Here is a 26,661-nt window from a genome sequence, read left to right as displayed (position 1 = left end):
TTCCAAAAATTTATGACCCCCAGTATATTTGGGACCCCGCTTCCAAAGAAATTGATAGCCCCCCAAAACGTACAAAAATGGACTGAAAAATACCAAGAATAAAAAATCCTAAAACTACGGGCCAGAGCATCCCACCACAGATGGAAAGTGGGGGCAAGACCTCTCATGGAGGAGATGGGGATGGCAAAGAGGAACAAAAAATTGACAAATGCAGACAAAATTATAGTGTTATATAATTCATATCTTATCATATACACTGTCAGTCACTGATTATGTTACATGATACAATATGTAAGAATAGTATAGAATACTAAATACTATAGCAAGAATATTATTATAATCAAAATACAATTATTGTTACAATGCAGTATATTCTTGTGAGGAGATACATTTATAATACAAAAATTTCAACTTAAACTAAAACAAAAGCTATGTCTTATACATGTAAGCTATAAGTAGGCTTATAAGCTGTCTCAAAGCCGCCGCCGCCGCACACATTCATTTTTCTTAGCGTGTCCATGTCAGCTAAAGCAGCAAATTCATTTCTTTTAAGAAATTAAGAGACATATTGTGAAGAAAATTTATTTGACTCGATACCTGCATTTCTCAGGTAATAATATTTGTACTTCAATTGTGTAAATCAACCACAATTTTATGCTGTGTACTTTTGAACACTTGAAATCTTAAACAAACAAAAATAAAAATCGTATAAAAAAAACGCATTCCTCATTCCTTTTTGAAACTGCCATGGGCTTTGAGACAAAGCATTTTAGCCTTCTGATATGCTATATATGTATATCGATATGCTTTAAGAGCGAACTGTAGGCAACCACTACACTGTTCAGTGTTCACAGACATAATCATCAATCTCCTAATTTGAATACCATTCCTCCACCTAGCTTGTCTTGTGACTGGTCCAGTGGTCCTTTTGAAGACAGAATTAAACACAAACTAGTCATTTTAATTCGGTCTTCATCTAGGTTTACATGTATATCTGTGGCACCAACTGACTTCCTTGAACATCCACAAAGTTGTAGCAATTGATTTCCTTGGCTTTAACATGTGTTCCTGCTCTGGTTCGAGACTTATCAATCTGATTGTCATTCAGAGTGGCTGTACTGTTTTCTGATTGTAAGTTTGTGACTGTATGAGACTATAAAGCATGGCACTTTAACCATCAAAATGATATAAATTTTAAGCTTTGCGCATTACAATGGTATGATGCAACATGCAGCATGATAGAAGTATAATGTATTACACACAGAAGGCAAACTAGCACAGACTTTAATTGAAGTTTGCCAGTTGCATAGCAATAATAATCTGGAGATGTACCATTTTAACTTCCAGTGGCAACACACAAACATGGCAGAGTAAGAGACTAGAAATGTTGTCTCTTTCTATTTGGTGTGTGTCCCGATGTGTCTTTTGAGATTACCTCTTTGAGTAAAACTTATCTGACAGTTCTTGCACGGGTAGGGTTTCTCTTTGGTGTGGGTTCTGATGTGTTTATTGAGGTCACCGCCACCTATAAAGCATTTCTGACAAAACTGACACTGATAAGGTTTCTCTTTGGTGTGAGTTCTGACATGTCTTTTAAGCTCATTATTTTGTGTAAAGCATTTCTGACAATATTCACAGCAATATGGTTTTTCTTTTGTGTGCGTTCGGATGTGGACTTGAAGGTCACCACTTCTTGCAAAGCATTTCTTACAATACTTGCACTCATAGGGTTTCTCTTTGGTGTGAATCCTGATGTGTATTTTGACACTGGCTCTTCGAGTAAAGCATTTCTGACAGTACTCGCACAGATATGGTTTCTCTTCATTGTGCATTTTCATGTGTCGCTTAAAATCTCTTACACCAGCATAGTTTTCCCGGCAATATTGACACTGATATGGGTTCTTTTTGGTGTGAGTTCTGATGTGTTTTTTCAGGTCATTACTTTGTGCAAAATATTTCTTACAATGGTCACACTGATAAGGTTTCTCGTTTGTGTGAGTTCTGATGTGCCTTTTGAGATTACCTCTTTGAGTAAAGCATTTTTGACAGTACTCACACTGGTATGGTTTCTCTTTGGCGTGAGTAGCGATGTGTTTTTTGACACAGTCTCTTCGGGTAAAGCATTTCTGACAGTACTTACACTGATAAGGTTTCTTTTCATTGTGTGTTTTGATGTGTCTTTTACGAGCTCTAACATCACCAAAACTTTCCTGGCAATATTCACACTGAAACGGTTTCTCTTTTGTGTGAGTCCTTATGTGTCTTTTAAGATTACCTTTTTGAGTAAAGCATTTCTGACAGTACTCACATAGGTAGGGTTTGTCTTCAGTGTGGATTCTGATGTGTTTCTTGAGGTCACCTCCATCTACGAAACATTTCCCACAATAATGACACTGATAAGGTTTCTCTTTGGTGTGAGTTCTGACGTGTCTTTTAATCTCACTATTCTGTGCAAAGCATTTCTGACAAAACTCACAGCAATATGGTTTTTCTTTTGTGTGTGTTCGGATGTGTACTTGACGGTCCCCTCTTCTTGTAAAGCATTTCTTACAATACTCACACTCATACGGTTTCTCTTTGGTGTGAATCCGGAGGTGTATTTTGACGCTAGCTCTTCGAGTAAAGCATTTCTGACAAAACTTGCATTGATAAGGTTTCTCGTCATTGTGTAGTTCGACATGTTTCTTACAATCAGTCACATCAGCAAAGTTTTCCTTGCAATATTGACACTGATAGGGGTTCTTTTTGGTGTGAGTTCTGATGTGTTTTTTCAGGTCATTACTTTGTATAAAACACGTCTTACAATGGTCACACTGATAAGGTTTCTCGTTTGTGTGAGTTCTGATGTGCCTTTTGAGATTACCTCTTTGAGTAAAGCATTTATGACAGTACTCACACTGGTAGGGTTTCTCTTTGGTGTGAATAGCGATGTGTGTGTTGACACTGGCTCTTCGAGTGAAACGTTTCTGACAATACTTACACTTATAAGGTTTCTTTACATTGCTGGCTCTGTTGTATCTTTTGCAATCACTCACATCACCAGGCTGACAGGGTTTCTCTTTGGTGTGTGTTCGGATGTGTTCTTTCAGGTCATTACTTTGTTCAAAAAATTTCTTACAGTGCTCACACTGGTACGGTTTCTCTTTTGTGTGAGCTTTGATGTGCAATTTGACACCTCTTCTAGTAAAGCATTTCTGACAGTACTTACAATGATATGGTCTCTCTTTAACGTGTCTCTTACAATCACTCACATTAGCAAAGCTTTTCTGGCAATACTGACACTGACAGAGTTTGTGAGTTCTGGCGTGTCTCTTGAGGTCACTACTTTGCGCAAAACATTTCTGACAAAACTCACACTTTAAATCACTGCTTTGTTCATCGTCACCAAACACTTTCCTTTTGGCAAGGGTGTACTTAATCCCATGTCTTTTTCTATGCTGTTGTAGCTTTTCAAACGAGAGCGAAGTATGTGCACAGAATCCACAGGTATACGGTTTGAACTGTACCATCTTGAAACCGGGCCTGAAACAACCTGGAAATAAAAATCGGGATAAAATGAGGTAACATTTTCTAAAATACATTTAATAGAGAAGTAAATAAAAAACAAAATAAACACTCTTGATAAGGCCCAAAAAAAGTTTGTCTCAAAGCTTGCGTGTGCATTTGTAAAATCGCACGGTTTGAAAAAAAAAAAAAAAGAAATGCAGATTTTTTAAAATCTGAATATGAACTGATGAATCTGCTGAAGAGACTACATACAATTTGACAGTTTTTTGACGATTTCTTCAGAAATATACTCATTTGGAATGCCTAATTTCAAAAAGTTCTATGAGCAAAATATGAGCTTTTATCTGATACCAAATCTGCATTTTGATGGGGAAAAGTGGGCGATGAAGCTGTCAATCAGGTTACCCACCTTTAAGCAAATGTTAAATATCATAGGTGGAATCTATATAACTAGGCGGTTACCCGTATTTGGCGGTTCTCGGCTGTCGCGATTACCTGACTGATGGTGACTGTACTCATCAAGTTTTATGCCCATAGGACAGTTTTTACTAATTTGACCTCAGATGACCCCTTGTGACCTCGAAATAACCTTCCAAAATTTGGCTCTAAATGTTGACTGTATCCACCATGTTTCATGCAAATATGACAGTTTTTAGTAATTTGACCTTGGATGACCCCAAAATGACCGTCCAAAAATTTGACTCTAAAAGTTGACTGTACCCACCAAGTTTCATACCCATACTACATTTTTTACTAATTTGACCTCAGATGACCCTGGGTAACCCCGGATGACCCCAAAATGACCGTCTAAAAATTTGACTCTAAAAGTTGACTGTACCCACCAAGTTTCATACCCATACTACATTTTTTACTAATTTGACCTCAGATGACCCTGGGTACCCCCGGATGACCCCAAAATGACCTAAAAATTTGACTCTAAAAGTTGACTGTACCCACCAAGTTTCATGCCCATACGACAGTTTTTACTAATTTGACCTCAGATGACCCCTGGATGACCTTGGGTGATATTGGCCCTTTAACCGAAACAAACTTGTTCTGTCTGAGGTCCAGATGCACCCACCCACCAAGTTTGAGGAACGTGCGACCCCTAGTCTCCGAGAAAATAGGCAGAAAACATTTTTTACTAATTTGACCTCAGATGACCCCTGGGTGACCTTGACTCACTAACCAATACAAACTTGTTCCATCTTAGGTCAAGATGCACCTACCCACCCACCAAGTTGCATGCCCATATGACAGGTTTTACTAATTTGACCCCTAGATGACCTCTGGTGACCTTGACCCACTAACCAATGCAAACTTGTTCTGTCCCGGGTCAAGACGCACCCACCCGTCAAGTTTGAGGAACGTGCGACCCCCAGTCTCTGAGAAAAACAGTTTTGACTGACTTGACCCCTGGATGACCTCGGGTGACCTTGACCCACTAACCAATACAAACTTGATCTGTGTGGGGTCAACATGCACCCACCCACCAAGTTTGAGGAACGTGCGACCCCTGGTCTCCGAGAAAATAGACGGACAGACACACAGACAGATAGACAGATAGATAGACAGATAGATAGACAGACGATGCGTATTATTATATAGATAATACGCATCGTCTGTGTTTCTGTGTGTCTGTCTGTCTGTCCGCCTATTTTCTCGGAGACTGGGGGTCGCACGTTCCTCAAACTTGGTGGGTGGGTGCAGCTTGGTATGAGGAAGAACGAGTTTATATTTTTTAAGGTCAAAGGTCAAGGACGGGGTCAAGTTCAATTGAAGTAAATTTCAAACACTTTAAATGGCAAATCTAGCCATGCCATTGTGTTGACCTAGGACTATCAAACAAAAGTTTCCACGGTGACCTTTTCGTCAGACCAACGGTTAAGAGGTCAAAGGTCAAGAAAGGTAAAAATTTCAAATTGCTCCTATGGAGCTCAAACTTGGTGGGTGGGTGGACCTTGGATTAACAAATAAAAGTTTCCACGATGACCTTCTTGTCAGACCTACGATTAAGAGGTCATAGGTCAAGAAAGGTAAAAATTTCAAATTGCCCCTATGGAGCTCAAACTTGGTGGGTGGGTGGACCTTGGATTAACAAATAAAAGTTTCCACGATGACCTTTTTGTCAGACCTACGGTTAAGAGGTCATAGGTCAAGAAAGGTAAATATTTCAAATTGCCCCTATGGAGCTCAAACTTGGTAGTTGGGTGGATTTTGGACTAACAAACAAAAGTTTCCACGGTGACCTTTTCGTCATACCTACGGTTAAGAGGTCATATGTCAAGAAAGGTCAAAATTTCAAATTGCCCCTATGGATCTCAAACTTGGTGGGTGGGTGGACCTTGGACTAATTTCTACGGTGAACTTTTTGTCAGACCTACAGTTAAGATGTCATAGGTCAAGAAAAGTCAAAATTTCAAATTGCCCCTCTGGAACTCAAACTTGGTGGGTGGGTGGACCTTGGACTAACAAACAAAAGTTTCCACAGTGATCTTTTCTTCAGACCTACGGTTAAGAGGTCAAAGGTAAAAAAGGTAAAAATTTCAAATTGCCCCTATGGAGCTCATACTTGGTGGGTAGGTGTAGATTGGACTAACAAACAAAAGTCCATGGTGACCTTTTTGTCAGACCTACGGTTGAGAGGTCATAGGTCAAAAAATTGCTCATGGAGCTCAAACTTGGTCGGTGGGTGTAACTTTGGCCAAGGAAGCCCAGGTTTGTGTTTGTTAGGTCATCCATGGTCAAAGATTTTGAGATCGGCAAAAGCCAATAACCATGACAGCCGAGAACCGCGAAATACGGGTAACCGCCTAGTATTTAATAAAGGGCTCCCAAGTTCTAAGTTCCCAAAGACTTGTAAAAATAAATTGAAAAGCTTTTTATGAAATTACCATAGTAGCCTCCTTATTAGTACCGGTACTGATTTAACTTTAAAATATCCTATATCCATAGTACGTGTTTCTACAAAAAGAGACCTTAGATAGGTCTAGTACATTAAAACTCTAGTTACTATAAAGAGAAGAGCTATCTATATCCATCACAGAAAAGTTACTTGAGGCTGGTTAATGCATATTTCAAACATGTGTGATTGCAGGGCTCGAAATAAGGAGGGCCCAAGGGCCCTTGGCCCCCGAAAATCAGTGAGGGTTCATAGGTTAAACCATTGGCCCAAATTCGGGCCCACACAAATTTGTGAGGGCCCTCAAAAAAAAAAAAACCAATTAAGATCAAGGGCCCAAATAGCCCTCAGAAATTCTGGCTTATTTCAAGGCCTGTGTGATAGTTTGTCAGATCTAGATTAAGGTAATACGATGTATTGTTGGTCGAAGCAGCAACAAAAAAATGTATTTCACAGCATCTTGCAAATGGTAGTGATAGCAGTGATCGAATTTAGGAAAAATAAATGGTTGTCCCACGGACAACCAGATTACAATTTCTGGTTGTCCGTCTAAGTTTTTGGTTGTCCGTAGGCCTACAAATGTGACTTTTTGCTAGATTTATGGTTGTCCGGCGGACAACCGAATCAGTATTTTTGGTTGTCCGGCGACTTTTTTAGTTGTCTCGGGCAACCGGACAACCAAAATTTCGAACCCTGGTAGTGAGCTTTAGCAAAAATTGCATTGCTCAATTCATAGCGAGTGTGTAGAAGAATTCAAATATCAGATATACTTTTGTAGGTCATGTGATTCTTGAGTAATGTTGTAAATAGGGCTGAAACAACAACTTTAGTAAAAAGTACATACAGTACCGTATTTCGTCAAATAGTCGCCCCCCCTCAAATAAACGCCCCCACCACTTTTTTCAACCAAGATGTTTCAAAATGGCCGATATTTCCATGCTATCTTGTGTAGTAAGCTTACCAAGTTGCGCACATGGTCAATAATAGCGTCAATAATTGGCGAAAATCTGGATCAGAATTCAGAAACCCGGAAGTGAGCCAGAAGTCAGTGTTTCTAGTTCATAGTTCGTCATTTTAGCATGTGTTTTTAGTCTTTACCTAATGATTTTAACGGGAATTATCGTTCTAAAATTGACCTTGAATAAACGCCTCTTGGGAAAATGTAACACCGGGGGGCATTTATTTGATGAAATACGGTAACTCAATAACAACAATTTCTACATTAAGCAGGTTTTCAAAGTATATGATTTGTAGAATGAACTTTTGCAAAACACCAAAGTGTTATTTTTCAATAATATATTGATTTAGATATTTAATGAGAATCTATTTTTTTGGCTGTTTCGACCAACAATACCTCGTATAACCTTAAAGACCCATTCAGTGATCTCATCGCAATTGTGTAAAAAAATCTAAATTGTTAACAAATCGCTTAAGGCAGCTGTGTACTCTAGACATTGTTTCTTTCGCAAAATTGAGTTTTTTTGATATGTTTGTACTTTGTTATGTTTTTTATAAATACAAGGAATGAAAATCCAGATTTGTAAACTCCAACTGCAATATTTTAAGGATTTTATTTCACTATTCCACTCATGTTTGAAATTGAAAAGGAAAGAAAATCTTTGTTGTACCAGCAGGGTACACGCATAACAACGCATCGCGTTCGCGTGTCGCGCAATTTGTTAACGCACAAATACGCTTATGCATACACGCCGCTTATCTGCATGCACGGCGCATCTTATGGAAACACCACGGAAGCACAAAAACCTAGTGGTCAAATGGCTCCGTTTTAGCTGATAAAATGTGGGTTTTTTCAAGTTCTTTCCCCGATTTAAATATCAAGTTATGAATGGATTTCGCTCAAACTTCTCAAGGGGCCGTGGATTTACCCGATGTTTATGTAATGTAAGGTAGAAAAATAAAAACTGCCACATTCTCCTGCGAGATTCGATGAAAGTGCAAAATGTGACCACTTTAAACTTCAACAGCCATTATTTCAATGTTCATTTTCTCGGTAAAATGACGATTTAGGTACACGATAACTCAATAAATACAGCATCTATAGGTAAGCAAATATGATCATCGTAAAAAGCATGATCGACTCAAGAAACTGTTTTCTCATTTTTTTTATATTTTGGTCTATTTCCGATTTTAGGCATCATTTTGTGCAAATAGGCGTTTGAATTTTAAAAAGTTCAATTTGAAGCCTTATATTGTCAATATCTCAAAAAATAAGGCCAATATCAAAAAAATTTAAAAAAAACGTTTTTGGAATGGAGCCTCAAGATTGAGCTAAAAACAAAATAAAATATTTTGGAAAGAGTGTTTTTTTTTTTTTTTTTAGTAAAAATAAAAAAAAAAAAATTTACTTTTTTGTGTTTTTCTTCATAATTGTTGTTTTTACTACCCAAATCTGTATTTATATTAAGATTTATTGATGTCTTGCCTTCATAAAATGTAACTTTTATATGTCTTGCGAATAATTACAAAGTTATTGCACTTTTACTACATGCATGTCTGAGAGTACACAGCCTTTAAAAGTGAATATAAATTGTCGCTTGGTATTTTTGAAATGTGACAAAAAACAAAGAAAACAGCAGTATTGACGAAGTTGAAGCCCCATTCAAATACATGTAGCTAATTTACATACTGTCAGTATAAAAATTACAGATTCTTGTAAAATGTCTTATTTTGTCTTAAATATGTGCGGTTTTCGGCTGAACCACCAGCTGGCTATGTTAGCAGCTATGACAATGACAAAGGTACCAAAATCCTTTTTGTCTGACAAAAAAATTGAAATCCTCCATTCCCCCCGGTGGCATAAATAGTAACCGGTCCCTTGGCCTCGGACACCTGACCATCCACATTCAAGTCCTTGGCCTTGGACATGAGGTCCTCGACTACAAGTACAACACTGACTTGTCACAAGTCTTGTGCCACTGCAGGCAGACTGGGGACATTAAAGCGGTTTTAAATCAAGGTCAATCACATTTTCGTTGACCATCAGTCACTGGCACTGCACTGCACTCATCATGTGCAGTTTGTGCACTGCACTACTGACCATGCATGCATATCATGCATGTTGAGTCGTTGACATTTGATTTATTGATTGATTTGATTGTACCGGTAATCGATCCATATGAATCAGACATTGTAATTGTTTGTGTTGAGATTTGCTATACTGAATAGTAATATAATAATGGTTTATACGTACACTAAGTATAAATTTTATTTTATACATACATGTAAAATGTGTTCTACCTTTACTTACCTTAACCAAGTTCAGTTGATAATAACTGAATCTGAATAATTTGAAGCTCTAAACAAAGTGACAAGTTTAAGATGCACCGGACGGCTGGAGTTGACCTGCGACCTATGCGACGCGGTGGCTGCGTGGAGGTAAATACAGCTTGTCGTATTTAAGGGCGCACATACTTGAATTGTCAATTAGCAGGATTGTAAAGTTCATGATGCAGTGCATGTCTACAGTAGAATTCATCTCGACCTTTGCAGGACTTAACCCCATTAAAAGCTATTAAACCAAGATAACACTCATTGAAACAGCTCAACTGATTAAATCGGATCTTCTCTGGCTGTGCACATGTGACTGTTTTCATGTGCGATATCGCAATAAAGTTTGTATTATAGCTTCAGTTGGGTAACCGATTATAAAGGAAACGAAAGGAAACAATGGTATGTGTACTATTGTTCACGAAATGAGACAATGGCGTGCTTTTTGTAAACCAGCATTCTTGAAAATGAGCAACATAATGATTGTTGACTTAACACGGTTTGGAAATAATTTCTTCATATTTTTGGTGTTATCTGTCGTTTACATATCCTTCCTAAAACACAAAAGTACGACCCTCTCCAAACACCTAAATTAGCTAAAAATTTAGGACATGTTACAAAACTTTATTTTCTAGAACTAGAATAATTTAAATGTAGCTTTTACCGTTTTTTGTGGCATCCTTCAGAAGTGAGCGGTCCGATACCAATATTTTCGGTCAAATCTCCATTCAATTAACACGGGGAGTTGGCTAGCTATGCCTTGCCCTCACTCATATTTTACAAAAGTGCGACCATTTCTGAACATCTAACCTAGCTGTAATTTTAGGTCATGTTAGAAGTATTTGCTAGAAGTTTTGGAGAATAAATAAAATATTGGCTGGTTATTTTTCACACAGTGATGTTAACTAGGCAAGTGTCCATTCTCCCAACATACATCATTTGTAGAGGTCACGCGACAATGGTGAGAGCACTGTGTATTGTGTATAGGAAAACGGACAGTAACTGCAGTATGTGTTGTTTTTTATTTCTTCCGTGTCGTATCTGGGCTGTGCCAAAATACCTTTTCCCACTCCTTTTGACTTGACGTGCCAAAAAATCTTTGCCAATTCTAGTTCTATTCATATAAAACAAAAAAAAGTTTTTGCCAAATTTTGTCTTCGATTTTGAAAGAAAAATTTGATGAAATGATGAAAAATCATTGCAAAGGGTCTCAAGTTGAAAGATAAAAACCATAACACACCTTTGTGTGTGTGTGGGGGGTCAACATCAATCTATGCACTGAATCCATTCATACTGTGGTAACTTGCGAGTAAAAATGTCAGTGGACCAGTGCAACACTTTTGCAAATTGAGTTTCGGCCCTTTTTTGTTTAAAGCAATGATAATATAGTGCAAAAATGATGCACCAAATGACTTCCAAGTGGACCTTCATTATAGTAGGCCTAGGCCTATATAAATTTTCCAACGTCTCAGGTGGACCATCCCCACGCAGACACCCCTGCGTGAGATCAAGAAGTGGTCGCTTTCGTTTGTTTTGGACACCCGTACACTTTATGTGATCAGCAATATGGGACTAGGCCTGCTCAGTAAAATTTTACACAATAATAGTGTTAAAATCGTCACCGTAATGCATGGCTTCAATTGGGCCTTCATTTTGCAGGCAGAACATCCCCTCAGACCACCTCCCCCATGCGTATTAAAGAGGTTGCCCTTTCCACCCGCTACTTTTTACAAAACGAATGGCCGCGCCCATGATTTACATTTTGATACATTTTTCTAACATTTCCCCCCCTTACACCCCCACACACCCTTTAACGGCGATAGCGCTACTGATAAGGGACCGTTCACAAACACTTGTAAAGGGGGGACCTGATGCAAGATGAAAAATTAACTTTTCAGCCCGCCCCCCCGGGCCTAAAATTATTTTCAGCCCCCCCCCCTTTGGCCAAGAAAAATGTATGTCAACCCCATAGGAAATAGTGTAAACTCATGTTCTACAAGACAAATTATGGTGATTTTTTTCTTCAGATGGATGAACATTTTCAGGCCCCCTTTTGCATCCCCCCCCCCCCCGTTAAAAGTGTTTGTGAACGGTCCCTAATCTGGTCCCTAATACCATCACAAAAAATCTGTAGTTAATACATGCAGTGTTTGCCGGGATTGTATGCTTGTCCCCCTGTTGGCCTCCCGCAAATACATGCTTGCGCCGCCATGCGCCACTCATCGTTCCTTTTAAATGGCGGCAGTATAATAGTCTAGTGCGTTGCGAGTCATTCAGATTCACCCTTCAGCCTATTCGCTATTCAGCTAGTAGCCCGACATCTTGCAGAAGGGGACTGTACTGGGCCCTGTTAGGGGCAAAAGGCGACTTTTTCCGAGACCGAGACAAAGTAAATCAGATCATTAGCATATTATTCATCATGACTTGTATCGATCATGGTCGTTCCAATCATATCTTAAATTTATAAAGTTTGCACCGGAGACTATCATTAACTCTCTTCACGCGGGTGTCGACTGCAGACGACAAGTTTCAAAAAAAATTTAGAAATGCAAAAAATTCAGAAATGTAAATTTTCATGACCATATTTGGAATCAGCCTGAAAAATGCATTAAAATGAGTACAAACAAGCCTAGTATTGGTTAAGTAGTTCTTAAGATAGCTCTTGATATTTTGAGAAAATATTTCAAAACTTGAACTTTTTCCATTGAAGCGCATGGCTAGCACGCAAAGCATTAAGTCTGCGGAGTTGTACCACGTGCGCCGGTAAAATCTACAAGGGAAGCTTTTGCCCAGCCCGAAACGTAGGGGCATTTGATATTTTGTCCTCATCCCGAAATATGGACGGGACATATAGGCACCCGCCCCCACCGGCCCACCCCACCCCACCCCAACTTTCGCCGGATTGATGATGATACTTCAAGACAGCACCAATAGGCCAAAGTGAATTCACAGGAAACACAACAGGTTATAGGCCTACTAAACGCGTTTTGGTTTGGTCAAAACGTTTTTTAAAATAACGCTTATTAAAATAACATTTTAATGCCATGAAAACATTTTTATAAACATTTTATATAAAAGAAATACAGCAATCAAAATGTTATTGTAAAACATATATATTGGCAACCATTTTTATATTTTGTGAAGTTCATTAAAATGTTTTGCAGCAGGTTTGCACAAATGCAATTTTTTAATGTTATTACACTGAGCATTTTACATAATATCCTTTATACAACCCTACCCGAATGTTTTATCGAAAACATTATTGTTTGCTGGGTTATCATGGTTTAATCTATAGAAGTAAGCAATAAATGAATTGAAGCAGCCAAAATATCGATTTTCAATACCCCGGTATCTAAATCAATATATTATTGAAAAATAACACTTTGATGTTTTGCAAAAGTTCATTCTACAAATCAAACTTTGCTTGAGTTGCTTGCTTGATTTCAGTATTGTTAATGAGTTATGTATAGGCCCCTACGTTTTACAAGTGTTGTTACAAGTGTTTACAAGTGTTGTTCCAGCCCTCTTTACAACATAACTCAAGAACCACATGACCTATAAAAGTATAATCTGTGATATTTGAATTCTACACAGTACACACTCGCTATGAAATGATCAATGCAATTTTTGCCAAAGCTCACTAGCATTCGCAAGATGATGTGAACTACCAAATCACAACAGTTAAAAATAGTTGCTAACCTTAAAGCCATATTATAACATTTGCTGAGGAGGACGCCCTCACTGATTTTTTAAAATTCATTTTATTACACGATTATATTGTACTTTATTAAACCAATATACCCTGCAAAAATCAAGACTCTAGGTGGTGCAGTTTTGTCACAATCTGAGATATTGAATAAAACGCCGGAACCGGCGTTTTATTATTACGATGGAATTATTAGTCGAACGCATACACAATATTTATAACACACAGTACGTACACGGCATGCGGAACGGTGATCTACACAACAAAGGGTCGTACCATAACATGACCGAAGGAGTGGTACATTCCAATTTTCTTTGCTTTGCCGAGGTTGTTCGGCTCAAACTAAAAGGAGATATATCTGACAATAAAACCTAACATTTTATGGCAAAGAAATGCTAATCTATTTTGTATGAAAATGTTATAATATGGCTTTAACAGGTGACTTCACATACAAAGAAAAAAGGTATACATGTAGTATTGAAGACAGCAGCATACTTCCCCATGCATACGACAATATGAAGGCTCTATCTACTGAGGACAGCAAAAATTAAATGACTACATATGAGCAGGTGCTACCTAATTGAATACAGAAACAATATGACTGCATATATCTTGTACTATCTATTGAAGATATCAATTAATAACTGCATATCGCTAGTACTATCTTCCGAACACAGCAACAAATGACTGCAAAGATCTTGCGCATATACTACTAGAGACAATGACAAAATGACTGTAGTTATCTACTGCTGATATCAGTATTGATAAAGTAGCTGTAAGGGTATCTATAAAGTAGTTATCTACTGCTGATATCAGTATATTGATAAAGTAGCTGTAAGGGTATCTATAAAGTAGTTATCTACTGCTGATATCAGTATTGATAAAGTAGCTGTAAGGGTATCTATAAAGTAGTTATCTACTGCTGATATCAGTATTGATAAAGTAGCTGTAAGGGTAACTATGAAGTAGTTATCTACTGCTGATATCAGTATTGATAAAGTAGCTGTAAGGGTATCTATAAAGTAGTTATCTACTGCTGATATCAGTATTGATAAAGTAGCTGTAAGGGTAACTATGAAGTAGTTATCTACTGCTGATATCAGTATTGATAAAGTAGCTGTAAGGGTATCTATAAAGTAGTTATCTACTGCTGATATCAGTATTGATAAAGTAGCTGTAAGGGTATCTATAAAGTAGTTATCTACTGCTGATATCAGTATTGATAAAGTAGCTGTAAGGGTATCTATAAAGTAGTTATCTACTGCTGATATCAGTATTGATAAAGTAGCTGTAAGGGTATCTATGAAGTAGTTATCTACTGCTGATGTCAGTATTGATAAAGTAGCTGTAAGGGTATCTATAAAGTAGTTATCTACTGCTGATATCATTCAGTATTGATACAGTAGCTGTAAGGGTATCTATGAAGTAGTTATCTACTGCTGATATCAGTATTGATAAAGTAGCTGTAAGGGTATCTATAAAGTAGTTATCTACTGCTGATATCAGCATTGATAAAGTAGCTGTAAGGGTATCTATAAAGTAGTTATCTACTGCTGATATCAGTATTGATAAAGTAGCTGTAAGGGTAACTATGAAGTAGTTATCTACTGCTGATATCAGCATTGATAAAGTAGCTGTAAGGGTATCTATAAAGTAGTTATCTACTGCTGATATCAGTATTGATAAAGTAGCTGTAAGGGTATCTATAGTTATCTACTGCTGATATCAGCATTGATAAAGTAGCTGTAAGGGTATCTATAAAGTAGTTATCTACTGCTGATATCAGTATTGATAAAGTAGCTGTAAGGGTATCTATAAAGTAGTTATCTACTGCTGATATCAGTATTGATAAAGTAGCTGTAAGGGTATCTATAAAGTAGTTATCTACTGCTGATATCAGTATTGATAAAGTAGCTGTAAGGGTATCTATGAAGTAGTTATCTACTGCTGATATCAGTATTGATACAGTAGCTGTAAGGGTATCTATAAAGTAGTTATCTACTGCTGATATCAGTATTGATACAGTAGCTGTAAGGGTATCTATAAAGTAGTTATCTACTGCTGATGTCAGTATTGATACAGTAGCTGTAAGGGTATCTATGAAGTAGTTATCTACTGCTGATATCAGTATTGATACAGTAGCTGTAAGGGTATCTATAAAGTAGTTATCTACTGCTGATGTCAGTATTGATACAGTAGCTGTAAGGGTATCTATAAAGTAGTTATCTACTGCTGATATCAGTATTGATAAAGTAGCTGTAAGGGTATCTATAAAGTAGTTATCTACTGCTGATATCAGTATTGATAAAGTAGCTGTAAGGGTATCTATAAAGTAGTTATCTACTGCTGATATCAGTATTGATACAGTAGCTATCACACTGAATGGGGGTATTTATGAAGTAGTTTTCTACTGCAGCTGATGGTATTTATGAAGTAACTGTATATATCTAATGCTGGTATCAGTATTCATGGCATTGACGAGTAGCTATCTGCTGCTGATATTGGTATGATCAGTTGTTATCTACTGTGGATAAGAGAATTGATCTACTGCTGATAATAATATCAGTATTAAAGAAGTACCTATCTATTGCAGTTGATAATGGTATTTTTGAAGTACCAGCTATCTACTGCTGATATCATAATTGATGAAATAGGCATCTACTGCTGATATCAGTAGTCTGTTCACATTTTGAGTTACACCCTACTTCCGGTGTTTCTGTGACCTTTTTCAACCACAATTAATATGAACACAACTAGTATTGATGATGTAAGTATCTGCTGCGGATAAGGGTATATTATATAAGCAGTTATCTACTGCTGATAATCACAGAAGTACCTATATATTACAACTGATAAGGGTATTTATGAAGTAAACCCCATTCGCTCTATTAGAGAGAAGGTTATAACTGGGTTTGTTTACTAGGTTAATGGTTTACCTCATTAATTTCACTAACCACAAGTTCCAAAGGGGTACTCAAGAAGTCATAACTATGATAAGAGACACATGTAGACTATATACAATATAACTATTTTAGTCTAAAATATGCCAATTTTATCGGTTTGGTGTTTAACAACAATAGAGAATTATCAATTCCCAAAATAATTTCTAGTTAGTGGGAATGGAGTTTAATTATCTACTGCTGATGTAGTATTGATGAAGTTAGTTGCTATCTACTGCTGATAACAGTATCGATGAAGTAGTTATATACGGCCGGCTGATAATTGATCAGTATTGATAAAGCAGCTGTCTACTGCGGATATCAGTATTGATGATTGAGTAGTTATACCCGCATGCAATAGCATGCAGGGTATCTTCCCATCCTGTGGTTTCTTCTCCTCCTCCTTCTCCTCCCATCAAACACATCATTCTGTCAAGGCTAGCGCTAAAACTACAAGGGCCCAGGTCCCATATGTGGTACACTTATGGGCCCTACCCCATAGAAGTGCCTTTTGCCCATCTTGGCCCCAGAGGTCAAAGGTCACGGGCCCCAGGGGCCCAAATGTGAAAATTCAAAGCACGCCGTTTCTCATCAAATGAAGCAGCCTCAGGGCCCTGAGTTCGTACACTGATAGCCCTAGGGGTACTCAATATTTACAAATATACAAGAGCCCCATATGTTATATATTATTGGCCCCAGGGGCCCAAATGTTAAAATATTGCACAACAGATTGACAAGCCTAGCTCTATAAGTATAAGATGACTAGGGCTCATATGTGGCATATGTATGGGCCCTAAGTTGTAGATGTGCCTTTTGCCCATTTTGGCCCCATATGTACAAGGCTAGGGGCCCCAGGGGCCTAAATGTTAAAACAAAGGGCCGGCCGTTTCTCAGCAAATAAAGTAGCTACAGGGTTCAGATTTGGTACACAGATAGGGCTTTAGTATTATATTGTCATATGTATATATAACCCCATATGTCACATAATATGGGCCCCAGGGCCCCAAAAGCTAAAACATAGGGCCGGCCGTTACTCAGTAAATAAAGCAGCTACAGTGCCCAGCTTGAGTTTTCTGATAGTACTTGAGAATTATACTTCAACATATGTACATGAGCCCCATAAGTCAAATGTTATGGGCCCCAGGGCCCCAAATGTTAAAACAAAGGGCCGGCCGTTTCTCATCAAATAAAGTAGCTACAGGGTTCAGATTTGGTACACAGATAGGGCTTTAGTATTATATTGTCATATGTATATATAACCCCCATATGTCACATAATATGGGCCCCAGGGCCCCAAAAGCTAAAACATAGGGCCGGCCGTTACTCAGTAAATAAAGCAGCTACACTGCCCAGCTTGAGTCTACTGATAGCACTTGAGAATTATACTTCAACATAATTATGTACATGGGCCTCATAAGCCAAATATTATGGGCCCCAGGGCCCCAAATGTTAAAACAAAGGGCGGGCCGTTTCTCATCAAAGAAAGCAGCTTCCGGGCCTGAGAATTATATTGTTACTAACACCCACACACCCATCCACCCCACACACATAGGACTAAACAGACATAGCGTATTATATCATAATTGGAAATACCAGCGTGAAGCGACTCCCTGGGAGGGACTTTTACAATTTCTTTATTTAAAGTGCTACGACAGTGCAACCTACATTCAATTAAAGCTTGTGACTTGGACTCACTTTTTACACATTTTCTGCCCAATTGGACGACTATTTACAATTTCTTTATTTTATTTTAAGTCCTCAGCAAATAAGGACTATAAGTTTGGCTACATCGATAACATGCGGGTATAGCCGTATTTGTGTACAAATATATAGCCTTCTAGTTTATATTATGCTGCTGATACGGGTATGATGATCAGTAGTTATATATGCTGTGCATTGATGAATTAGTTATTTACTACTAACGACAATATCAGTATTGCTGAAGTACTATATGATATCTATCTACTGCTGATATCAGTATTGATGAAGTAGCTATCTGCTACTGATAATGATATTGATGAAATATTTATCTACTGAACACTGTTCTGACAATGTTTTTCTTTGCTGTGAATTCTGACTTGTCAGATCGCTAATTACACATGCCCCATGACCAGGGATATAATTGCTGACATAAATTATTTTGAAAATTTATTTGATTTAATTATAGGCATAAAGTAATCGATATTTGAAGAGCTTGGTTGCAAAACCCCTTACAACCACTTGAGCAATTTTGAGACAACATCAAAAAACCATCAAAAAAATCACTGATTAGGGAGTTTGCAACAAAAGTAGTTTTTAGTGGGATGCTTGGGTAGGATCCCACTAAAAACTGCTTTTGTTGCAAACCCACTTATGTCAGTGATTTTTTTGACGATTTTTTGATGTTGTCTTAAAATTGCTCAATGGATGTAAGGGGTTTTGCAACCAAGCTCTTCATTTGTACTTCAATTGTATAAATGAACCACAATTTTATGCTGTGCACATTTAAACACTTCAACATTATTAAAAAAATCTTTAAAAATAGAGAGAGAAATGCATTCTGCATTCTTTTTTAAACTGGCAAGGGCTTTGAGACATAGCATTATTTTTTCAGCCTTACTGTGTACCACTACCAAAGTAGTCATACGTCATGTGAGTTGCATTGTGCTTTTCAAGATAACTTTTCTTCGTGAAACCTTTCGGACAATAAACACACTGATAGGGTTTCTCTTTCGTGTGAGTTCTAGTATGTCTTTTGAGGTGACCGCTGTGTACAAAACATTTATGACAAAGCTCACACTCATAGGGTTTCTCTTTGGTGTGAGTTCTTCTGTGTACTTTCAGTGCACTATTCTGTCTGTAACGGTTCTGACAATACTCACACTGGTAAGGTTTCTCTTTGCTGTGGATTATGATGTGACTTGTCAGATCACTCTCCTTTGTAAAATACAGTTTACAATGATCACACTGATAGGGTTTGCTGTGAATTTTCACGTGTCTATTCATATCACCTTTGTTTGTAAAGCATTTCCCACATTGTTCGCACTGGTAAGGTTTCTCTTTGGTATGAATTCTGGTGTGTCGTCTGCAATGTGTACTAGTTGCAAAGCATTTCCCACAATACTGACATGCATAGGGTTTCTTTTTGGTATGAATTCTTATGTGTGCTGTCAGAGTGTTCTTTAGGTCAAAGGATTTCCCACAATGGTCACAGAGGTACGGTTTCTCTTTGGTGTGAGTTCTAATGTGAGTTGTAAGATGAGACTTTGTGTTGCAACATAGTTTACAATATTCACACTGATAGCGTGTCCCTTTTGTGTGAGTTCTGAGGTGTCTTGTCAGATTACGTCTCTTTTCAAAGCATTTCTGACAATATTCACACTGAAAGCTTGTCCCTTTTGTGTGAGTTTCAAGGTGTTTTGTCAGATAAGATCTCTGTTCAAAGCATTTCTGACAATATTCACACTGAAAGCTTGTCCTTTTCATGTGAGTTTCGAGGTGTTTTTTCAGATGAGATCCCTGTTCAAAGTATTTCTGGCAATATTCGCACTGATAGCGTGTCCCTTTTGTGTGAGTTCTGAGGTGTATCTTCAGATAACGTCTCCATTCAAAGCATTTCTGACAATATTCACACTGATAGAGTTTCTCCTTGGTGTGGATTCTGGCGTGAGTTTCCAAATCCTGTAGGCAAAGTAAGTAATTAGGGTCCTTCTTCTTGCAGCATAGTGTTCTATACTTCATCTTATGGTTACGTGTATGAAGTGAATATTTGTCAAAAGAGTCAAAACCGGCGGCACAAATCATGCATCTGAATGGTTGCAACATTGTTGGTAGCAAGATGGAAACAATACTGCTCTCTAAATTCTTGTAATTGCAATATGCCCTGCAGTAAAAAAAATTGTTAGAAAATAATTTTTATATACTGCGCCCAATAAAGTATCCTTACACTTGGAAAAATAATCACAATTTCAAAACTGAACAATATTGGGGAAAATTTATTTTTTTAATAGATGCACTATCTAATCCTGCACATTATGACACCACGTTGAATCCAATGTGACCTCAAGAAGTAAAGTTACAAGCAATTGAATAGGCGAAGGTCCAGTTTTAAAAGTGACAAACTGGCCTATACCAAGCGCAAAAAAAGATTCCAACAAAGCGCAACAAAGAGACAACACAGTTTCTTCAATGAAGCGTTATTTAAAGCATTTTTATTCCAGTTTTTCTTCTCTGTACTTTTCATAACTTTCATTTTATTTGTCAGTTCTTTTGTTTCAGTTTTCTTTTGTTCCATTTGTTTTTAAATTAAAGCCAAACGCATAAATTTGCCATTCACCACTCTCAAACCAGATGTCTAGTCTGTGGAGTTTTGAATAGGCCAGGTTGTCTTTTAAAACTGGACCTTTGTCTAATCAAATGCTTGTAACTTTACTTCTTGAAGTCACATTGGATTCGATGTGGTGTCATAATGTGCAGAATTAGATAGTGCATCTGTTAAGAAAACAAATTTACCCCAATATTGTTCAGTTTGGAAATGTAAGGATACTTTATTGGCGCAGTATAGTATATCTGTACAGTTCAACCTCCCTTCTGACCCTCTTTTAAGTTTTATAGGTATGCAGACCTCAAATTTCAAGTTGGTTGCATCTGGGAAAACCATACCAAAGCAAGGCTGCATCAAAAGGAGGCAGGGGGAGACCACCCCCAATGATTTGGAAAAAAAATAGGTGAAAGGGAGGAAAGAGAGAAAGAGAAGAGGGAAGCAAGAGGAAAATGGAGGAGGTAGAGCAGCTGTACTAAATTAAAAAGGGTGTAAATTGTGCATCAAATGGCTTCATTTGGGATTTGATTTTGAAAATGTTTCCAAATTCTCAGACACCCCCGTGTCTCGCAGCACAAAAAAAGTGCATCATCCCCCATCAAAATACCTTGGCACTGCGCGTGTACCAAAGTATTCCTGTTTAATTAAGATTCAGAAAGTATAGCTTGACCTATCTACTAAGGCCGGTGTCGACAGGTCCTCTGTCGGAATCATGTCGACAAAGTGAATTATGTCAACATATCGACAGAACTTCGTGCATGGCGACATAGTGCTAAGGCAATGGCCCATTAAAACTTATGTAGGGCTGTTAAGACCCCCTTTTTCAGCATCGCTGTCACCCAAAGACCCCATATTTTTTACGAACACATACTCTGTCACCTGAAGACCCCCTATTTTTCCATTTGATCTGTCACCCAAAGACCCTTACAAGTTCAATTTGAACAGCAACTTTCATTTATCACTAATTTTGTTACTTATTTTGAAAAAACAACGAAATTTGAAGCCATTTAGAACTAGAAATTCCATTTTCACGGTTTCTGTGGCGCTGTTTTGGCTCTCACCCAAAGATCCCGGTAAAAAAAAAGGTAATGTTCTCACCCAATGACCCCATACTTTTTACATTTTGCTCTCACCGAATGCCAAAAATCATGCTCTCACCCAATGACCCCTTATTTTTTACATTTTGCTCTCACCGAATGCCCCTTAGTGCGAAAGTGCCAGCCCAACACCTATATCCATTTCATATTGAAGTGCCCCCGGATCTCAAGATGGTTTTAAAACTGAATACTTTTTCTGCTGCTAATGCTTTACAATGATCATGTAGGTTGATGCAGGCTTGAAGTAGCATCAACCCAGGGGGGCACTTCCATAACAGATAGGCAGCATGTGCCTCGGGATAGACCCCCTATTTTAAAGGAGTGGAGGGTGAAAAATATAGGGGAATGAAAAAAAATTTGGGTCCTTAAAAGGGGGGAATCAAATAAAATTCAACTTTTGGGGGGATAAAAAAACACAAGGCATGTACCATTCCAAAAAAGTATGTGCTCTGTGCGCATAAATCAATCTGTCATTACTACAACTGCAATGACCCCCCCCCCCCTTTTTGGAAATTTTGGACATTTCATTTTCAGATCGAATGACCCCATTTTTATTCAGGTTGTGTACTGATGACCCCATATTTTTGTAAAATATACATTTAACTACTTTTAACAGCGTGAAAGCTTAAAGGTCTTTGTAAAATAGCGTAAACAAGAAGCAGATTCATGGATTTTTTAAGCTTACCATCACTGCTCATCAGTCCAACTCAGGTCAAATCAGAACAGCTGCCATGTCATCTCGATTTGCTTACAAGTTGTATACGTTCGTCGAAATGACTTAAATTACTACTGGGATGATAGTGGGATCAACTTTATGGAATAAAAGTCAGAGAAAAGATGCATGTGAAGAAAGACAACCGCATCATGCGGAAAACCGGAAGTGTTGCAATTAACGAACTTTCATACAGCCCGTCACCAAAAGAAAAAGTTACGGGCGCCAACCACTCAATATAAACAAGCAAAGATAAAAACGTATTTTTGCAACCAATAAAAAGTAAATTTAATAGCCCAGGCCCAGTTTTCCTATACCAGTTGAAATCAGACTGGAAAAGAAGATATAGGGATTTGAAAATTGGCATTGGTGTTAACTTTCAGTCGTCATAAAATAAGGTGGTCTTTTGCTCTGCTCTGGAAGAAACACGTGAAAGTAGGCCTATGGCTTTTATTTGAATCAGCAAATGATACCATATACCATGAAGAGGGGGTGAAACAAACTTCTTTTTATTTGTTACCAAATTAGTAACACATATGACCATACTAGGTGTAGCCTACCCCGAGGTGTACATGTTCCCCGTAAAGGCGTAAAGATATCCCTCCTCCTTTTTTTCCGCAGATTCGAAATAGGCCTACCCTTAAATTTGACAAAAATACTACATGATCAGCTGATAATGCACCTGTCAGTCATCTGAATTGAATATCAATATCAAATTATTTTTGAAATTTTCCCATGTAAATTTTTTTTTAATGTGCTGGATTCACTATACTTTTTTACAAGAATTTTTTCTAACTCCAATGAACCCCCATGTCAAAAAGAAATCTTCTCCACTTTTTAGAAATTAACAGAATTATTGGCAATAGATTTACATCTGTCCAATACACATTCGATTTTTGTGCTAATCAACCCTCAGAACCATCAAATAAAAATATTTTGTAAGGGCTCAATTTCGGAAATGGTAAGTCATTTTAAATAAAGAGAATTATTGTCGATCGCTGGCGTGTGAAATTTCTTTGAAAGATTTACAAAAATATGCAAATATCTTGTTTAATTAATAATTTCTTGATGTATTTTCATGCAAGTTTTGTATTTCATCGTGTTGACTGTTGTCAATCATATTATTATCTTTATTGTTTATATTATTCCGTTAAAATGGGATTACTTGGCATGCAGGGACAGGGGAACTTGGCAGGTCACCCGTTTTTTACAAGTTCAACAAAAATTAAGAGGGTACTACACCCCTGGTCAATTTTGTGCCTATTTTTGCATCTTTCTCACAAAGTATAGCGCATTGGTGATAAGTAAGATATGTATATTATAGGGCAAGGACTACAACTACTGCACTGAAAATTCAGCAACTCAAGGCAAGTAGTTATTGATTTATTGATCAAAAATGGGTTTTCCCTCATTTTTGACTGTCACTCCACAACTGTTGTCTGTGCTGAAATAAAATTTCCAGTGCAGTAGTTGTAGTCCTTGCCCTATAATACATATCTTACTTGTCACCAATGCGCTATAATTTTGAGCAAAATGCAAAAATAGGCACAAAATTGGGCAGGGGTGTAGTGTAGTACCACCTTAAGGTGTTTGTTTTTGTGTGTGTGTGCCTGAAATAAATAAATTTCTGATAGATTTATATAGCAGGATCAGAATTTCGTTTCACAGTGCGAGAATCAATCTTGATTCTTGCAGAATAAATTTGCGGGAATCATTTGATTCTCACAAATCAACTTGTGTAAACTACATTGCGGGAATCAACTTAATTTGATTCACGCAAATCTGTTTACGAGAATCTTTGCGAGAATCGATTCTCTGATTCACGCCGAAATTCTGACCCTGTATAGAATTGGTTTGAAAAAGGTGACCTCCTCTTCCCTATTCTTTCAAAAAGACCGGACGAGAAACTATGTGTTTTTCTGTGTTTTTTCATGGCCTTATTAGGCAAAGAGAATGCCCTAAGCTATATAGGGGACAGGGGAAGGGGGAAGCACTTAAATGACAGACTTTATAGAGACATCCTAAGGAAAGCTGCAATTAAATTAAGTTACACATTTATAGCACAGCCAGCATGGCCAGGGATGTTATTGAGATTTGGGTATATTTTGATGACACATAATACATATAATGATTCATAACTTCAAACTTCCGAGTGGTATGCAGCCCTATATATATTCGTCAAACCTGTAATTTTACGGATATTTCTGTTAAAAAATCTAATCTATTATTCGTTATTCTTATGGCATGTATGGGACGTAAGGCCATATTCTATGCATAAAGTACGGAAAATGTGCGTTTCAACAGATCTTTTAGGGTTAATGTTATTGAGATTTGGTAATATTTTGATGACACATATCTGATGGCATGATCTGATCATAAGACCAAAATCGGACATTTTGAGAATTGAGTTAGCCATTACCATTACATACTAAACTTGCTCAGAACCCAACTGAGGGTGAATTCCTTATCTCCCTAGCATATGCACATAATTGTTTAGACTTCTCCGTAGTCAACTTGCCCATTGTGACATTTGACCTCGTTGGAGAAATGGGTAGGCCTATAAACAGGGACCTAAAATTGTTCTATCAAACTATTAGGTGAATGATCCCCAATTTTTGTTTTTCTCATTCATTTGACACCACCCTGGGGTCAAACCAGAGACCAATGGCTGGCATAAAAGCTTTGATCCATCATGACACCTTTGACCAACCATATTATAGCCCATGATGACATCCCATGACCCACCACGACACCCGGCCCTTGACTCATCATGACCCCCCCTTAATCCACCGTGACACCCCATGACACGCACTTTCTCTTCATAATACCCCTTTACCCACCATGGCACCTGTATACCTATTGACCTACTCTGACACCTCTTGACCCACCACGACACCCATTCCCCAATCATGATACCCCATTGACCTTCTCTGACATCCCTTGACCAAGTCTGGCACCCTTTGACCCACCATGACAGTCGACATCCCTTGACCCACCAAGACATCCATTGACCCTCCTGAACCCCTTATTGTAGCACTTCAGAACCAAGGATCCGCGATCAAAGTTACAAACAATTCCCTTTTTGAGGAAATTTTATCAATAACTGACATTTTCAAATTGACTTTTATTTTATTGCTAAGCATCCTAGAAATGGGCAATCCTGAAAATAGGGACCCAGAATTAATTATTTTTCTTATAACTTATACTAATACTAATAGGTTTATGAGCCCATGCAGGTTTTTTGTTTTTTTTTGTTTTTTTTGTTTTTTAACACCAACATGAGGTTAAACTAGACACCATTGACCCACGCATCCTGACATCCCTTGACCCGGCCCTTGACCCACTCTGACACCATTGACATATCCTGATACCTCTTAACCCACCATGGCAGTCGACAACACTCCCGAGTGACCCACCTGACGCCCCACGGCCACTCTGTCACTCCGATACCCGTTTACCCATGCTGACACTCTGTGACCATGCACCATGGCACCCAACATGGCAACCTTAACCCACCATGACATCCTCCGGAACCCCTTATCGTGGCACTTTAGAACCAAGAATCCAAAATCACAATGACTATAGCCCTGGCTATTTCCTTTTAAAGTGAATGTTATCAATAACTGACAGAATGGTCGACTGCAGATCCGTCGGATCATCGCTTTTTAAATGGGAAATGAACTTTGCTGCTTGGATGACGTCACGATGAGGTAAGTTAGGGTTAGGAGTTACGGGTTAGGGTGCGTGTTCCGACGGATCTGCACTGGACCGGCTTCCTGATAGGCCTATTTCCAAATTGACGTTATATATAAGTGGCGTAATGTGCCAAGGGTAGCACAACTGCGCATTCTCCGTTCAATTAGCGGAGCCTTATGTTGTAGTCAAATACTTATATAAAATACCCCCTTGGGGAATCCGGGAAATGGGGAGATATATGCCCGGACCGTACCGTATAGAGCTGTAGCCTATATTAGCTGTATTTTATATAGACCTGGGCTCTGTGGCCCAAACATAGGCCCCTATCCCGGGCTTTATGGCTTTTGGATTATACCAAAATGTCTTGGGGGACTAACATGTTGGGAACCCTGTAGTAAATTCTAAAGCAAGAGATCTACAATGTACCACAACAAAGACAAATAGTACACATTGAAAGCAAGTCATATTTCATCTATAATCTTCATTTCATTTATTTGAATCAATAACAACTTTT

The 26,661-nt window shown here is 38.0% G+C and overlaps 2 protein-coding genes across 2 annotated transcripts; both read right to left on the bottom strand.

Moving 5' to 3' along the window:
• Positions 1-848: 848 nt before the first annotated feature.
• LOC140147901 (uncharacterized) lies at positions 849-9,805 on the bottom strand. The gene is made up of 2 exons (XM_072169690.1): positions 9,678-9,805; positions 849-3,532 (listed from the first exon to the last, which is right to left on the bottom strand). Exon 2 carries the CDS (start codon positions 3,507-3,509, stop codon positions 1,398-1,400), a length of 2,112 nt encoding a protein of 703 aa, XP_072025791.1. The 5' UTR covers positions 3,510-3,532; positions 9,678-9,805; the 3' UTR covers positions 849-1,397.
• Positions 9,806-18,848: 9,043 nt separating this feature from the next.
• LOC140147900 (uncharacterized) lies at positions 18,849-22,602 on the bottom strand. Its single transcript, XM_072169689.1, has 2 exons — positions 22,425-22,602; positions 18,849-20,204 (listed from the first exon to the last, which is right to left on the bottom strand). The coding sequence occupies exon 2, from the start codon at positions 20,144-20,146 to the stop codon at positions 18,938-18,940; it is 1,209 nt and encodes a 402-aa protein (XP_072025790.1). The 5' UTR covers positions 20,147-20,204; positions 22,425-22,602; the 3' UTR covers positions 18,849-18,937.
• Positions 22,603-26,661: the final 4,059 nt, after the last annotated feature.

The sequence above is a fragment of the Amphiura filiformis genome, chromosome 3, assembly GCF_039555335.1.
Source record: "Amphiura filiformis chromosome 3, Afil_fr2py, whole genome shotgun sequence".
Classification (NCBI taxonomy): domain Eukaryota; kingdom Metazoa; phylum Echinodermata; class Ophiuroidea; order Amphilepidida; family Amphiuridae; genus Amphiura; species Amphiura filiformis.
Note: the sequence above shows the minus strand (reverse complement) of the source record. Positions and strands in the feature narration are given on the sequence as shown.

Excerpts from the sequence above, each read along its gene's own strand:
- LOC140147901 (XM_072169690.1), bottom strand. The coding sequence starts at position 3,509 with ATGGTACAGTTCAAACCGTATACCTGTGGATTCTGTGCACATACTTCG.
- LOC140147900 (XM_072169689.1), bottom strand. The coding sequence starts at position 20,146 with ATGTTGCAACCATTCAGATGCATGATTTGTGCCGCCGGTTTTGACTCT.